The sequence below is a fragment of the Lepidochelys olivacea genome, assembly GCF_965140295.1.
Source record: "Lepidochelys olivacea isolate rLepOli2 genome assembly, chromosome: 10".
Lineage (NCBI taxonomy): Eukaryota > Metazoa > Chordata > Testudines > Cheloniidae > Lepidochelys > Lepidochelys olivacea.
The window spans coordinates 20,643,109-20,661,235 of NC_140420.1; the positions used below are offsets into that span (position 1 = coordinate 20,643,109).

The window sequence follows — 18,127 nt, forward strand, 5'->3', positions numbered from 1 at the left end:
TCTGCAGTTGCTATTCAAATGAGCAGCCAGAGTCCCTTGAGAGGCCTCAGGTGAAATCCCTATTATTTAATATACTCTTTTTAAGAAGAACCTTGATATTTAGCTGCTGTTGCTGGCCACACTTACTACTGTTTGTACAAAGTGAGAAGTGGAAACATTCTTCCTCCTTAGCTTGTCCTTACTCTTTAACCATTTCTGTGGCTTCCTAGTTCACTAATTACTGACCCTGATGACTCAACATTGCTTCAAAAATGAGTATTTTGACAGCTTGCTGCAATCTTGTATACCCTGTCACCTTCGATGTTCCAGTAAGCCACCTTTTTCATGTCAGAGCTATTGTAATGAGAGTAAGTACCAATTCTGTAACATTATTTGTTTGTGCTGTGCATTTTCACATTTGTACTTTGCATTGATTCTAAACATAAAACATGAAGAATGACACAAAAGTTTACGAGACCAAGTATAAAATCTGTACAAGATTGAAGACCTAAACCCAGTATTCTATATATCAAATGAACTATGTTAGGAAAAATAAATGTTTCAAGCTACCTAGGTGTCACTCACCAGAAAAAGAAATTATTCCTTAGAGATGTGAGAGGCTTATAGATTAGGCCATGTATTTATTAATTGCTTGTTGTTTTTAATGTACATAATATGTCTCCTTTATTTTAAAAGGTACTACAGGTCAAATAAAAGTATCAGATGGAATTCTTTGGATCGGTTTGGGAATAGGAGTGATTTTAACATTCACAGTGTTCATATTAATGGTCTTGTTTAAAAGGAGGCACGCAAAACAATCAAAGGAAGAACTGAAAAACACAGGTACAAAATATGATTGTCAAGAAATACAATTCTTTGTAAAATATTTTCAGATTGTTGTGAATTTCCACTATGTTCTTTGAATTTATAATTTTTAGTCTAGCCTACATCACCAGATTCTGATAGTTTTACTCATGTTGGAGAGTACATTATTCCACAAATAGACGCACTAAAGTCAATGAGACTAACTGTGGAAAAAAGTACTTTCCAACATGGGTAAGGATATCATATTATAGCCAATAGTAGTTAGGAGCTCTCTGGTCTTGGCTAGAGAATCACACTTGTTTTTTAATTCCAGGATATATTTTTAACTTGCTTATCCTATTTTGCATTGGAAAATTGCTATAAACTCTTAACAGAATTTCTTTATCAAGGCCCAGTCCTTCCTGCTATTGAAGTCAAAAGGAATTTTACTTGGCGGGAGAATAAAGATGGAAGATTAGCCTCGCAGCTTGTAAAGTGTAAATTGACTTGATTCAACCCTGTAGCCTCTCAAAGCCATATATATATTTTCCCTATGGCAGCAAAGAATTAAATTACTTTTTGACCTTTTCATATCCATAGATATTTACAGCAAAGATGCTTCTGTTAATTTTATATATATATATGATAGTAAATATATAATAGATTCCGTAGATGCCCATCCTAAATTTGAGAGCAGGGGCACGTTCAGTAGATTCTATGACTTGACTTTACTGACTGAGATAGCATGCCACGTGAACTAAAATATTTTTTCATATCTTCACAGAGTCTGCAGTGGAGCTGAATGTTATACTCAAGGCTGATACTGAGACCAGTGTGAATGCAGATATAATTGGAGATTCCCTCCAAAGTGAAGCATCACTGACGTATTCAGTGGAGGAATGCCCTTGCGGGGACTGTGGCTTGGTGAAACTCCAAACTGGCTTTGATACTTCATTCCCATTACCAGCCACAGAGGAAGGAGCTACTGTTCTGGTTACCACAAAGACTTCTGAATATTGCAGCTATATTCCAGATGCTACAATGACTCTGTGATAGGGAGATTGATTATTATGTAGTAAAAAATGCTTCAATCAGCTCATCCAGTATAGGTATACTCATAAATCTTATTATTTGCTGTCAGTAGAGAAGGATAGTACATGTGGTTTCTTTATAGCTCTTGCATTTAACTTTCATTGGTATTATATTATTTCTAATTTTAGTCTCTCTTGGGAGCTATTTACTGGAACTTATAAGCTATAAGAACCTCTATTCAGGGAAAACTTTTCTGCACTATCATTAAAGACTATATTTACTAGTCAAAAGGTTGGATGTGCATAAATGCCATCAATAAGCAAGCTCAAATGTATATTTAATAACCATGTCACAGAAATAAATCTTGTACCAAAATGTTTTTGTACCAAAATGTAGTACTAAGAGGTGCAAAAGAAAAGGAGGGGAGAAAAAAAGGTGTGTAGCATCATTTTGGTACCACTTCAGAGATCCAGGTTCTGAGACTTTGGGGCCCAATGAAAATGGGAATGCTTGCAAAGGAAGTGCTCCAGTATTGGATATATTTATGGAATATGTAATTATACCCAGTTAAGATACCTCACAACTGCTATACTGGAAGAAGAGATGGTATTGCAAAGCCTCTAATTGCCAATCTGGTTTCTGATAGTAGAGGAGGGCTTTCTTATATGGATCAAACATTTTCAAAAAATATTTAGCAGGGATTTACTCTTAGTGTCAACTAGCTACATGCAAAAAATTCAATCTAAAGTTAGGCATGCGTACGCACCTAAATAAGTGTTCTGGTTTTCATAGCTGCTGAGCACTTGCAGTTCCCATTGAAGTCAATGAAGGCTGTTGATGCTCAGCAATAATCACCTTTGTACTACTAGAGCACCGTCCATCCAAGGATCTCAGTGTGAAGGAACAATCATGAGTGAATTAAGACTCATAACACAAGAATAACCCACATCTTTAAGATGGGGAAATTGAGGAACTGAAAGGAAAAAAGATTACAAAACTTGCTGAACATCACACTCTGCACGACTGACACACAGGCCACATATTTAGGCGTCTAATTATGGATTTAGATGCCTAACTCTGGCTACACAAGTCTGAAAATTTTGGCCAAGCCATACATCATGGGAATCTAAATAAGATGTACTGTAACTGTTTCTATTATAACAATTGCATTAATCTTCATTTGTGCTTGGGACCTGTTCAAGACCTTGGATCTATGCATGCATATATAGCCCTTAATCAAAGAAAGTAGATTTTATTCTTATTTGTTTTGCTACCTAGTTTTCCCAACTACTTTTGTAGCTTTTCTTGGTGCTGTGTATTTTGAAACATCAACATTTGGGATTATTTTTGGTTAAATGATACTTGACACCTGTATTTGAAAGTTTTAAATATTTTATTTTTCACTAGTTCAATCCATCTTTCATTTATATATGGTATTTCTCATTTCAAATTATTATTTTGAAGATACAGCTCTTTGGTCTGAAACAATTATCTGTACATGCAAAGAATCATGAAGGGAAGTTGCTTTATGAAGCACCTTAGAGAAGAAATACTTCAGAAGCTTCCAAATTACCACAGGACTACATCTATTGTGGATGTTCACATTTGGATGATTATGCTTCTAAGAGTAGAATGGCTTGGAGTTCAAGGCTGTTTCATGCTGCTCAGGCTAGATAGGCCTGAACTGTGAGATGTGGATGTAGGTTTCTACTTTAGTTTCATCAGAAGGGGCTGGTCCCCAAGAAATTAAGTTCAGCTCATGTTCAGGAGTGAAAAAAGGTTCACAGTTGATAATCTGGTTTGGTTTTTGTTCACCTTACAAAAAACAAAACAAAACAAATGCATGATGAAAAGTTTGCATGGATACCCCAATTCTCCCCAAGTTGGAGTTGCTAGTACAATCTGGACCTTGCCTTTTGCTTTCTGACAGCACCACCTCTCCTTTTCCTTGATTGCCTCTGTTTCTTTAACCCAGGTTATTAGTTAGCAAAGAAAACTGGACCTGACTCTCCCATTGAAATGGTTATTACTCCGCTTCCAAACGCCCCGCTCTGCTGTTTCAGAGTAGCAGCCATGTTAGTTTGTATCTGCAAAAAAGAACATGAGTACTTGTGGCACCTTAGAGATTAACAAATTTATTAGAATGTAAGTTTTCGTGAGCTACAGCCCACTTCATCGGCTGCATAGAATGGAACATATAGTAAGATTTTTTTTTATAAATATATACACATACACACACACACATCCAGAGAAGGTGGAAGTTGCCATACAAACTGTAAGAGGCTTAAGATGAGCTATTATCAGCAGGAGAAAAAAAAACTTTTGTAGTGATAATCAAGATGGCCCATTAGATAGTTGACAAGAAAGTGTGAAGATACTTAACATGGGGAAATAGATTCAATATGTGTAATGACCCAGCCACTCCCAGTCTCTATTCAAACCCAAGTTAATGGCAGCTAGTTTGCATATTAATTCAAATTCAGCAGTTTCTCCTTGGAGTCTCAAAAAGAAAAGGAGTACTTGTGGCACCTTAGAGACTAACCAATTTATTTGAGCATAAGCTTTCGTGAGCTACAGCTCACTTCATCAGATGCATTCAGTGGAAAATACAGTGAGGAGATTTATATACACACAGAACATGAAAAAATGGGTGTTTATCATGCACACTGTAAGGAGAGTGATCACTTAAGATGAGCTATCACCAGCAGGAGAGTGGGTGGGGGGAGAGAAAACCCCCCCTAGCGACAATCAAGGTGCACCACCTCCAGCAGTCAACAAGAACGCCTGAGGAACAGCTGGGGGAGGGAGGAACAAACAAGGGGAAACAGCTCTACCCCGTGCAATGACTCCACCACTCCCAGTCTCCATTCAAGCCCAAGTCAACTGCATCCAATTTGCAAATCAATTCCAATTCAGCAGTCTCTCGTTGGAGGCGGTGGTGCACCTTGATTGTTGCTACGGGGGGTTTTCTCTCCCCCCACCCACTCTCCTGCTGGTGATAGCTCATCTTAAGTGATCACTCTCCTTACAGTGTGCATGATAAACACCCATTTTTTCATGTTCTGTGTGTATATAAATCTCCTCACTGTATTTTCCACTGAATGCATCTGATGAAGTGAGCTGTAGCTCATGAAAGCTCATGCTCAAATAAATTGGTTAGTCTCTAAGGTGCCACAAGTACTCCTTTTCTTTTTGCGAATACAGACTAACACGGCTGTTACTCTGAATCCTTGGAGTCTGTTTTTGAAGCTTTTCTGTTGCAGACTTGCCACCCTTAAATCTTTTACTGAGTGGCCAGACAGGCTGAAGTGTTCTCCTACCGGTTTTTGACAGGTTTCAGAGTAACAGCGGTGTTAGTCTGTATTCCCAAAAAGAAAAGGACTAGTGGCACCTTAGAGACTAACCAATTTATTTGAGCATGAGCTTTCGTGAGCTACAGGTATTGTTTCATGATCTCTGTGTGTATATAAAGTCTGCTGCAGTTTCCACAGTATGCATCTGAGGAAGTGAGCTGTAGCTCACGAAAGCTCATGCTCAAATAAATTGGTTAGTCTCTAAGGTGCCACAAGTCCTCCTTTTCTTTTTACCGGTTTTTGGGCATCCTTAGCAGCCCTCTGCTTCCCCAAACTGCTCTGAGCGGGGCGCCTAGGAACAGCCAGAGGCTGAACAGGGAGCTTCCCACAATGAGTGGGGCCGAGAGAGCCAGCCCTCGAGCTAGCCAGAGATCCGCCCACCAGGGGCGGGGCCATCGCAGGACCCCGCCGTGAGAGCGCCCTGCCGGAGGCAAGGCTGCGCTCAGCGCTCCCCCTTGGCGGTTGGGGAAGCGCACGCGGCGGGGGGAGGAGGGAATGTCGGGGCTGTCTCTCTCGCGTCGTCAGGCCTCCAGTATTTACCTTCCGGGTCGGCGGGGCTTCGGTTCCGGGGGCGGGGTGTCCGCTCTGCGTGTCCCCAGCCCGGCCTCGCTCTGTGGAGCTGTCTCAGCGGGAGCAGGGGGGCTAGCTGCAGTACCGGGGAGGGACCGGACTCCGGGCATCATGAGCGGTGAGTGCCCGCCCGAGCCCGCGGGGAGGGAGGCTCAGGCTGTGTTGCAGCGCCCGGCTGAGTCCCGGCCTCCCCCCTCCCGCTATCCCCACTCTCTGTGGTGCTGCCTGGCTGCTGGGGGTCATGGCGCGCCCCGTGCCAGCCGGTGCTAAGGGCCGGTTAGGCTGGCGGCTCCCGCTGGGGGCAGGCTGACGTGCCGGAGGGGTAACCTAGTCCTTGGGCACTGGAAAGGTGGCCCCTCCTACTTCGGATCCCTGAATGAGGCGCAGCTCCCCTCCTCCCCCTTCATGTTTATTGTGTGAAGCTCAGTCCTCTAGCAACGTGTGAAACCCCAGACCCTGCAGCGCTAACCCCCTGAGAGCCACCGGACTGTAAACACCTGTAAGGCCGACTGCTTTGAAATCAAAGTTGCCTGAACTGAGCAAAGTGCAGAAAGTAAACAGAGCATAAATAATGTAATATTCTTACTTAGTACACTGAGATGTGGTTAGTAACTGAACAAAGAAGCGTGTTTGCTGATGTGATTTTTTTTTAAAGTGACAATATGAAACCTCCATCTGCTATTCCTGAAATACACACACCAGTTCTGTATCTATTGTGTTTTTTTTTCTACCCTAAATTAACTGCAGGGTATTTAAGGTGAAGTGAGGCAAGATGGTGTTCACTGAATCTTAAGATTACAGCGAGAGAGGAAGAATTGTACAGTTTTGCCCAGGCCTCAGTTTTTCTTGAACTGACCATTTATCTAATAAATATTGGATCTAGGGCAATACTATCCTTGCAGGGGTGTGTGTGTGGGGGAAAACAAAACAAAATCAGCATGGAGGCTAATTTCTGAGGTGGAGGGAAGGGTGGGTATTGGTCACACAAGTTGAAGTACCAGGACTGGTAGTAACAGTTAACAATAGTTCTCTTCAAATGGGATTTTACATGAGCAATACTTTAAATATAATTTTCAAAATGCAGATTGACACATTCTGCATTCAAATAGAGCAATAACTTAGTTGTAAAAATTGACTTGAAATAAGGCTTGTCAGAGTTGCTCATAAAACACAAATAGCATGCTGAGGGAAATCATCCCCCAACCCCGAGACTGTCCTTTTTTCTGCTGCAGTGAATTGGGAATTAGGTCCTGGGTTCTGTTCTAACTCTACTGCTAAAATGTTTAACCTCTGTTGATGAAAGATGCAATTTTAACATTTAAAGTATTAACTGAGGCAGCTAAACCCCATGTGGATTCATGAATTACATTGGCTATGAAAGAGAAACTATACAACAGATGAAAGTGAGAGCATCTTCCTAACATTTTCTCTGGGTATATGTGGCATTTGTATTTAGAAAAGTTATTTATCAAAATAATTTTGGCTTGAAAGGAGATGAAAAAGATGATCATAGACCCACAGGGAAAGTTATTAGTATTTTGTGAAATGCAGGTAACATTCAGACTTTCAAAACACAAAAAATCTTTTCTCAGATGTTCAGCTTCATTTCAAGTTTTGCCACTATATTCATTTATACTTCGAAACTACCCTGGTAACCTCAAGTGGCCTGCATCTGCTTTTTAGTTGTGGTTCCAGTCCTGCAGTGAGCTCAACCTGGATGTAGGATCAGGGCTTAAGTTGTTATTCGGTGGTAAGTCGTTGCACACTTAAGCAATGGAATTTCCTTTTACAGTTAAAAAGAACAGTTGACATTTCTACGTAAAACTTTGGAAGCTGTTTTATTAGCAGCAGTTTTGTCCATAGTTTGTTTATATATGATATTTCTTGTCACTATTTTTATGAATTACCAAATTTTTGTTTTTGAAGCCTTCATCTATTTTTTTTTTACCAATAGAGAGACATGTATGGTGCAGGTAGAATTTTCTCTAAATTGAAATGTTTCTCAGCTATCCAGGACTAGATTATGCATAAAGCAACATTACTAAGGATGATAGGCCAAACGTTTGACCTGCCTTTATAAACTTGTAAATCTTGCCAAGATCTATATGAGTTTAACTAGACAATAAAGTGAAACATGTATTAATAGTTTTCCTCTGAAAAAAGTAGGGTTTATGGGAACATAAACTTGGGCGTCACGGAACAGAGCAACAGGAAAGAGAAAAAAGAAAAGGAGTCTCTAATGTGCCACAAGTACTAACACATTTATTTGAACACAAGCTGTCGTGAGCTACAGCTCACTTCATCGGATGCATGCAGTGGAAAATACAGTGGGGAGATTTTATATACACAGAGAACATGAAACAATGGGTGTTACTATACACACTGTAACGAGAGTGATCAGGTAAGGTGAGCTATTACCAGCAGGAGAGAGGGAAAAAAACCTCACACATAAAAAACATACACATTGTGAAGAGAGTGGTCACTTTGGATGGGCTATTACCAGCAGGAGAGTGAGTTTGTGTGTGGGGGGGTGGAGGGTGAGAAAACCTGGATTTGTGCTGGAAATGGCCCAACTTGATGATCACTTTAGATAAGCTATTACCAGCAGGACAGTGGGGTGGGAGGAGGTATTGTTTCATGGTCTCTGTGTGTATATAATGTCAGCTGCAGTTTCCATGGTATGCATCCGATGAAGTGAGCTGTAGCTCACGAAAGCTCATGCTCAAATAAATTGGTTAGTCTCTAAGGTGCCACAAGTACTCCTTTTCTTTTTGCGAATACAGACTAACACGGCTGTTACTCTGAAACCAAAAAACCAAAACCCCCCTTTTTTAGTTTTAATCAAGGTGGGCCATTTCCAGCAGTTGACAAGAACGTGTGAGGAACAGTGTGGTGGTGATGGGGGAATAAACATGGGGAAATAGTTTTACTTTGTGTAATGACCCATCCACTCCCAGTCTTTATTCAAACCTAATTTAATGGTGTCCAAGTTGCAAATTAATTCCAATTCAGCAGTCTCTTGTTGGAGTCTGTTTTTGAAGTTTTTTTGTTGAAGAATTGTAGCTCTTAGGTCTGTAATCGAGTTACCAGAGAGATTGAACTGTTCTCCGACTGGTTTTTGAATGTTATAATTCTTGACCTCTCATTTGTGTCCATTTATTCTTTTGCATAGTGTCAAGGTTCGTTCCCCACTCTGAACTGTATGTGGGGACCTGCATGAAAACCTCCTCAGCTTACTTTTACCAGCTTAGGTTAAAACTTCCCCAAGGTACAAACTATTTTACCTTTTGCCCTTGTACTTTATCGCTGCCACCACCAAACGTCTAACAGATATATAACCGGGAAAGAGCCTGGAAACGTTTGGAAACGTCTTTCCCCCCCAAAATCCTCCAAAACCCTATGCCCCCCTTCTTGGGGAAGGTTTGATAAAAATCCTCACCAATTTGCATAGGTGAACACAGACCCAAACCCTTGGATCTTAAGAACAATGAAAAAGCAATCAGATTCTTAAAAGAAGAATTTTAATCGAAGTAAAAGAATCACCTCTGTAAAATCAGGATGGTAAATACCTTCCAGTGTAATTAGATTCAAAACATAGAGAATCCCTCTAGGCAAAACCTTAAGTTACAAAAAGACAGAAAAAGAGGAATCTACATTCCATTCAGCACAGCTTATTTTCTCAGCCATTTAAAAAAAATAGAATCTAACGCATATCTAGCTAGATTACTTACTAAGTTCTAGGACTCCATTCCTGCTCTGGTCCCAGCAAAAGCATCACACAGACAGAGAGAGAGAGGTTTTGTTTCTCCCTCCCCCCAGCTTTTGAAAGTATCTTGTCTCCTCATTGGTCATTTTGGTCAGGTGCCAGCAAGGTTATCCTAGCTTCTTAACCCTTTAGAGATGAAAGGGTTTTTCCTCTGGCCAGGAGGGATTTTAAAGGTATTTACCCTTCCCTTTATATTTATGACACATAGAGACTGTCCAGTTTGGCCAATGTACATGGCAGAGGGGCATTGCTGGCACATGATGGCATATATCACATTGGTAGATGTGCAGGTGAACGAGCCTCTGATAGTGTGACTGATGTGATTAGGCCCTATGATGGTGTCCCCTGAATAGATATGTGGACACAGTTGGCAACGGGCTTTGTTGCAAGGATAGGTTCCTGGGTTAGTGTTTTTGTTGTGTGGTTGCTGGTGAGTATTTGCTTCAGGTTGGGAGGCTGTCTGTAAGCAAGGACTGGCCTGTCTCCTGAGATCTGTGAGAGTGATGGGTTGTCCTTCAGGATAGGTTGCAGATTCTTGATGATGCACTGGAGAGGTTTTAGTTGGGGGCTGAAGGTGATGGCTAGTGGCATTCTGTTATTTTCTTTGTTGGGCCTGTCCTGTAGTAGGTAACTTCTGGGTACTCTTCTGGCTCTGTCAATCTGTTTCTTCACTTCAGCAGGTGGGTATTGTAGTTGTAAGAAGGCTTGATAGAGATCTTGTATGTGTTTGTCTCTGTCTGAGGGGTTGGAGCAAATGCGGTTGTATCGTAGAGCTTGGCTGTAGACAATGGATCGTGTGGTGTGGTCTGGATGAAAGCTGGAGGCATGTAGGTAAGTATAGCGGTCAGTAGGTTTCCGGTATAGGGTGGTGTTTATGTGACCATCGCTTATTAGCACTGTAGTGTCCAGGAAGTGGACTGCTTGTGTGGACTGGTCCAGGCTGAGGTTGAGGTATGCTCAGATAAATTTGTTAGTCTCTCAGGTGCCACAAGTACTCCTTTTCTTTTTGTGGATACAGACTAACATGGGTGCTACTCTGAAACCTGTCACTATGCAAGGCACTGAATTTAGCCGTATGGAGTGGAAATCCATCAACTTCATGAAAAAACTTGTACAGATACATTTACAACACACACTTTGCTTCTCTACAAAAGAAAAAGGACACTAAACTATCTAAACTGCTGCATGCCACAAGGGACCACAGCAGTAGTTCCCTTAACCCATCCAGCAATATTGTTAATCTATCTAGCTATACTCTTAGCCCAGCTGAAGAATCTGTCCTATCTCGGGCCTCTCCTTCTGCCCCTCCACTCCCATGAACATGATACAGTTCTGTGGTGATCTAGAATCCTATTTTCGACGTCTCTGACTCAGGGAATATTTCCAACACACCTCTGAACAGCATACTAACCCACAGAGACCTTCCTACCAACACTACAAAAAGAAGGATTCTGGGTGGACTCCTCCTGAAGGTCGAAACAACAGACGGGACTTCTACATAGAGTGCTTCCACCGATGTGCACAGGCTGAAATTGTGGAAAAGCAGCATCACTTGCCCCATAACCTCAGCTCTGTAGAACCAAATGCCATTCACAGCCTCAGAAACAACTCTGACATCGTATTAAAAAAGGCTGACAAAGGAGGTGCTGTCGTCGTCATGAATAGGTCAGAATGTGAACAAGAGGCTGCTAGGCAGCTCTCCAACACCACATTCTACAAGCCATTACCCTCTGATCCCACTGAGGATTACCAAAAGAAACTACAGCATTTGCTCAAGAAACTCCCTGAAAAAGCACAAGAACAAATCGGCACAGATACACCCCTAGAGCCCCGAGCACGGGTATTCTGTCTGCTATCCAAGATCCATAAACCTGCAAATCCTGGACGCCCATCATCTCAGGCATTGGCATCCTGACAGCAGGATTGTCTGGCTATGTAGACTCCCTCCACAGGCCCTACGCTACCAGCTTCCTGAGGAAATTACAATCCATCGGTGATCTTCCTGAAAACACCATCCTGGCCACTATGGATGTAGAAGCCCTCTACACCAACATTCCATAAAAAGATGGACTACAAGCCATCAGGAACAGTATCCCTGATAATCTGGTGGCTGAACTTTGTGACTTTGTCCTCATCCATAACTACTTCGCATTTGGGGACAATGTATACCTTCAAATCAGCGGCACTGCTATGGGTACCGGCATGGCCCCACAGTATGCCAGCATTTTTATGGCTGACTTAGAACAACGCTTCCTCAGCTCTCGTCCCCTAATGCCCCCGCTCTACTTGCGCTACATTGATGACATCTTTGTCATCTGGACCCATAGAAAAGAGGCCCTTAAGGAATTCCTCCATGATTTCAACAATTTCCATCCCACCATCAATCTCAGCCTGGACCAGTCCACACAAGCAGTCCACTTCCTGGACACTACAGTGCTAATAAGCGATGGTCACATAAACACCACCCTATACCGGAAACCTACTGACCGCTATACTTACCTACATGCCTCCAGCTTTCATCCAGACCACACCACACGATCCCTTGTCTACAGCCAAGCTCTACGATACAACCGCATTTGCTCCAACCCCTCAGACAGAGACAAACACATACAAGATCTCTATCAAGCTTTCTTACAACTACAATACCCACCTGCTGAAGTGAAGAAACAGATTGACAGAGCCAGAAGAGTACCCAGAAGTTACCTACTACAGGACAGGCCCAACAAAGAAAATAACAGAATGCCACTAGCCATCACCTTCAGCCCCCAACTAAAACCTCTCCAGTGCATCATCAAGAATCTGCAACCTATCCTGAAGGACAACCCATCACTCTCACAGATCTCAGGAGACAGGCCAGTCCTTGCTTACAGACAGCCTCCCAACCTGAAGCAAATACTCACCAGCAACCACACAACAAAAACACTAACCCAGGAACCTATCCTTGCAACAAAGCCCGTTGCCAACTGTGTCCACATATCTATTCAGGGGACACTATCATAGGGCCTAATCACATCAGTCACACTATCAGAGGCTCGTTCACCTGCACATCTACCAATGTGATATATGCCATCATGTGCCAGCAATGCCCCTCTGCCATGTACATTGGCCAAACCGGACAGTCTCTACATAAAAGAATAAATGGACACAAATGAGAGGTCAAGAATTATAACATTCAAAAACCAGTCGGAGAACAGTTCAATCTCTCTGGTCACTCGAATACAGACCTAAAAGTTGCAATTCTTCAACAAAAAAACTTCAAAAGCAGACTCCGAGAGACTGCTGAATTGGAATTAATTTGCAAACTGGACACCATTACATTAGGTTTGAATAAAGACTAGGAGTGATGTGTCATTACACAAAGTAAAACTATTTCCCCATGTTTTTTGCCCCCCGCCTACTGTTCCTTACACGTTCTTATCAACTGCTGGAAGTGGCCCACCTCGATTATCACTACAAAAGGTTTTTTGTTTTTTTGTCCCCCCCACTGGTAATAGCTCACCTTACCTGATCACTCTCGTTACAGTGTGTATGGTAACACCCATTGTTTCATGTTCTCTGTGTATATAAAATCTCCCCACTGTATTTTCCACTGCATGCATCCGATGAAGTGAGCTGTAGCTTACGAAAGCTTATGCTCAAATAAACTTGTTAGTCACTAAGGTACCACAAGTACTCCTTTTCTTTTTGTGGATATAGACTACCACGGCTGCTACCCAGGAAAGAGAAAGTATGCATCATATTCACATCTCTCTTTAGGTAGAGAATTAGGCAAACTCAAATGTAATCTGTTTCAACTATGTCCCTTTTTGAGGCTGGGACACTATCGTTTATTGTCAGACACTAGCATATACTTTTAGAGTTTATAATATAATAGATAAATGATTAAGGACAAAAGTTTTAACTGACTTGTTTAATGCATGTGAATTTTTTTATTCATCTTTAGTTTTAAGACTAAGATTTTTGACTAGGAATAGTGCAAAATCTTAGTCTTAAAACAAAAAGATGAATAGGACAATTTGCGTGAATTAAACAAGTCAGTTAAAACTTTGGTCCTTAATCATTTTTCTATGAAATTACGAACTCTAAAAGTATAAATGTTAGTGTGTGAGAACCAGGAATTGCCTTCGACCACTGTTTTTCAAATTGAAATGCAAATATGGTACAAAAGTTAAAAAACTAATTAGACTGGCAAGTTTATTAGTTGTATTAATCTGTTGCCTTAGTAACACAGACTGAGTATTTTAAGGTGTGACTTTTTAGATAATGTCCTTTTAACAGAATGTGGAACTGTACTGATACTTGTATGAAATACTGCCTGATAGATATTTCCTGTAAGTTTATATCTACTTTATTAATAGTCATGATCTACTCTTACATGCTAGAATATTTTTTTGTGGGTGAGATGACAACCCCAACTAATATAGACATGAACTATATTCAGTATTATAGCATTTTGGACTTGCCATGTACAGTACTGAATAGCTAAAACTGTCAGGGGCTGTCACACAAATAACTAATTCACTACATTTGCTGACTGTAATTACCAAACTTTGCATATTGGAGTTTGCACACTGTGGAATTTCTTAGGTTATTGTGTAACAGAACCCAGTTTTATTAACCGAATGAGAGAGATGTATTCAGGTGAATTGGAGGGTCTTCAATATAAATGATTCATATCAGGGGACAGAACCTAATTTTAGATGTGGAGGTGGTTTGATAAAGGGGGCTTTGGCTAAACTAGGTTCTGGGTGTGTGTGTGTATGTATATTTGGACTGCTCAAATGTCAACCTTAAAATCTATCTATCTAGAATATTTTACTTTTTCATTGTAACTTCAGACTTGAATAATGTTCACATTTAAATGCTAACCCATTGCTAAAAAGGATAATAAAAGTAATATAAAGTATACATATATTTTTAGGGTTGGCATTTGAGTGGTCAAAAAATAACTGGTCAAATATTTTAAAGCATTAATTTTTAGAGTAGTAACACAAAAGCGTAAGATGTTAGCCTTAGATATTTATGCCTAATTACAAAAAACAAGTTACTTACTGAGTTGTTTCAACTCAGAAGAATATGAAACACAATGAAATGAATCTTTAAAAAATGAAAGAAATAATTACTTTTATTCTTTTTAGCAATGGGTTAGCATTTAAATGTGAACATTATTCAAGACTGAACAGTTACAATGAAAAAGTAAAATGAAATTAAACAGAAATAAAATACATAGCAACTCTGAGAGTCCTTTTTAAAGGCACTTATGCTTGATAGGCGCATGTTTTCTCTGTGTTGGGGGAGGAGGTTTAATGACTGAATGCTCCTCTTTCTCCCCCACTCTTTTCTGAGTTAATTTCTGTAAATTTGTCTAGTCAGTTTAGATTTAAGCTTTTTGAGGCAGGGATCATGTCTTTTAACTTGTTTAATGTGTTTTGTAAACTGCCATGTACAGTGATGGCCAGGTATACAAATAACGATACAGATATAGACATATATTGTTTGTTCTAGAGATTCCAATCAGTTAAGATGCTCAGCTTTCAATTAGTTCACCTTTTTCCAAACAGTTGGCATTAGCATATGTGAAAATGAATGATCAATACATTTAAGTAGGCTTGCTAACAGATGGCACCATGATGCAACTTACCTTTCTGATTGTCATCTACATAGGGCATTCTTGGTGGAATATCTGACAGTATTTGATCTTGGTCAAATAATAGGTGGTCAATTGTCTGGTTTGGCAAGCCTAATTTTTTTTTTTACCATTACAAGACACTGTAGGTGAAATGATACAACAGATTTACTATGCTTCTAATGTAAACTTAGTCTTAATGCCGACAAAGTCTTTAACTTGTCACTTATTCAAGATGATTTTATGTGCTTGGGTAGTGCAGCGAAGAAGTGTTTTTGCCTTTAACTTCCTGAAACTGACTCAAATCCTGACCTGGGTTACAAGGAAACAGGAACCTGAAGAGTCTAATTTTAAGCACTATTTGTGTACCACAGCCTTCGCTGTGATTGTCTTTGCATAAGAGAGGATGAGCACTCAAATAGTATCAGTATGGCCTGACAAGAATTAGGTGTATTGACAGAGCTAGGTACTAAAGCTTTCTGTAGTATGGCTAATTCAAGGCAGCACCATTGAACACTAAATTCAAATACAATTTTTAAAAGCTGATCTTTGTTCGTATCTGAATTTAATCTTATTTTCTGCATATGTAGTGGTTAGGTGTATTAGGATGAATTAAAGGACACAGTCAGTTTAAAAATCATGCTTCTGTCTGAGTTATTATAACTATAGTTGCTACAAATAGTTCTTAAGATCACTGTAACTTATACGGATTAATTGAAAACTTTTTTTTTCCACTTGCAAAATCAGTCAGTTTCTGTTCATGTGTGTTTGGATCTTTCTCATACAATACAGAGAGTAAAAACCTTTTAAAAATAGAAAAGTAAAACCACCAGAAATGGGGGGCAACTCAGAGGCAGGTGCAATACCTGAAACTAATTTTAGCTCATTTTTTAAAACTAATAACTTTTAAAAGGAAGGAGTCCCTTCATGCTTTTCTTAGTTTTTGCTTCTTTAAACTCATATGTTCATTGTCATTTTTAGAGTTCTGCATGGACTTCCTTTTTTTAACATAATAATCTAAATATAACTTTTCTTCCCCCCAGTGTGACATATTTAATGTGAAAAAACCTAGTAATATATATGGTGCTGCAAGTTTACTGCTATTTGAATTTGCATGGGAGCAGTTCAGACATCCAGCTTTATGACTGGGCATCACAATAACTTTAGCTGTGTGTAAATTGTGAAATGGAATGCAGTAGATACCTCCTAATTGGTACCCCCTTGTGAGTGGGTGCCTGAATGGGCCACACTGAGGATGCTATATCCAGGGCAGACTACAAGGAATAGGGCAGACAGTCCACCAGACTGGTTGTTTATTCTTTTAGATTCACCACGCCTGTAACAAAGCAACTTCTGTAATACCACACTGGTTACCAAGAAGCCAAATACAGTCCCCTTTAACTGTTCCAGCTCTTGACCTCTATCTAGATAGCCAAGTGTAATACAGTGAGTGGTTACTGAAAACCAGATTTACCATATTTTAGGTCCACCAGTCCGAAAGGACCGACACTGATCCCCAAGTCAACATGAGTTTTAGATCTTACCCAATAATCATGCATATGCCAATCCTTTAGTAAGTAAAACTTAAGGTTTTAATGATAAAAGGAAAAAGAAGGAAGAGAGTTGCAGTCTTTAAGAGATCAGTATACATACAGATATTTGAAAAGTCCTTAGGTCAGTTTCATAGCAGAGACTGTGAGGCTGCTGATTTATAAAAAGTCTTTATGGAATTAATTAAAAAAGTTATAGTCCAATAGTTAGTCCAGGTGTAGAGTTTGTTCAGATTCTTCCATTAGAATTCCAGGGTAAATCCAGAGTAAACCTGGAGACCTCAGTCTTGTTACTTGGACTGTGCCTGTCAAAATTTAAGCAGACCTGAGATAAAAAGGATCAGGCCTGGGCTTTTTCTTCATAGTCTGCTGGCAAGCTGATAAGCCTTTTGATAACAATTGCCACAGCAAGACCTTTCCTGTATGAAGAATAAGCAGTGTATATTGTTGCTTTGAAGCTGATCTTCAATTTCCTATGAATATACAGGAAACCTGCGTTCATTCATATAAGGCAATTAGCCATTCAAACGATCAAGGCAGTTCATAATAGCATAGATAATTGAGCTGAATACAATGCAAATAACATTAGGGTGCTACTGTAGACAATAATACCTCAGAACTAACTGATTCCTCCTAGAAATCTTTGAAAAATATTTTGGACCTCTTTATGTCCTCAGATACAGTTGTGAGACTCCATTAGAAGGGAGTAGTAATTATGCATGCGTATCTTGTATGCATGTTGTTTTCAAGGTCAGCTATTCATTCCTGTTGTTGACTCCTCTCTTGAAGTCCTAATCCACCTCTCATCACACTGTTCTCCACAGCAGCCAATTGTGTTGCTATGAATGGAGAATTAGGACTTCAAGTGAGATAATTAGGGCCTGATCTACTAAAAACAACAATGTTACTGTTATCATACAACTATCCCTAGAATCTTTTTAAAAGAAGAAAAATTTAATATAGGTAAAATTGGCTTTCAGTTGTGTTTTTTAAAGACTTATCAAGAGGTATACCCATTAGGACTTTAAAGGATCATAACAGTTAACTGAGGCTTGTAATACTATTTTGTGTTTATATATTACATTTAATATGCTGCTTTCAAGAGAATCAGGGTAAAATATATAGTTCTAAAAATATTACTAGCTACTAATCTTATAAAAGATGAAAAATGTTTTTTGTTTTTTACACTTTACTCTGCTTGGATAATGAAACTAGACTGACTAGTCTCACTCTGAATCTCTTGTACTGTGAGTTGCTGATACATTTTAAAAATTATTGGGGAATTTTTTTTTTAATTTAGCTTTTTGTAAACCCCTTTTTCTTACAAAATATACACGTCAAACATGACAATATCATAGTTTTTCTGACTATGAAACAGAAATTTTTTTTAAATTGTACTGATCAAACTGCTGAAAACTATCCATAGTTTATAACATTGTTCTTGTTG

The 18,127-nt window shown here is 39.8% G+C and overlaps 2 protein-coding genes across 3 annotated transcripts in view; both read left to right on the forward strand.

Annotated features, from left to right (window-relative positions):
* Positions 1-229: 229 nt before the first annotated feature.
* TNFRSF17 (TNF receptor superfamily member 17) lies at positions 230-1,915 on the forward strand (the record flags this gene model as incomplete). Its single annotated transcript, XM_084640491.1, has 3 exons — positions 230-347; positions 676-822; positions 1,568-1,915. The coding sequence occupies 3 exons, from the start codon at positions 230-232 to the stop codon at positions 1,834-1,836; spliced, it is 534 nt and encodes a 177-aa protein (XP_084496617.1). The 3' UTR covers positions 1,837-1,915.
* A 3,781-nt stretch (positions 1,916-5,696) lies between these two features.
* The window catches only part of SNX29 (sorting nexin 29), a 451,127-nt gene continuing 438,696 nt past the window's right edge, over positions 5,697-18,127 (forward strand). The window contains exon 1 of one of the 2 annotated variants that reach the window (XM_084640531.1): positions 5,697-5,856. In XM_084640531.1, the coding sequence (XP_084496657.1) occupies positions 5,850-5,856 (7 nt within the window). In that variant the 5' untranslated portion in view covers positions 5,697-5,849. The remainder of the gene's footprint in view (positions 5,857-18,127) is intronic. The other variant, XM_084640532.1, reaches the window with a different exon arrangement.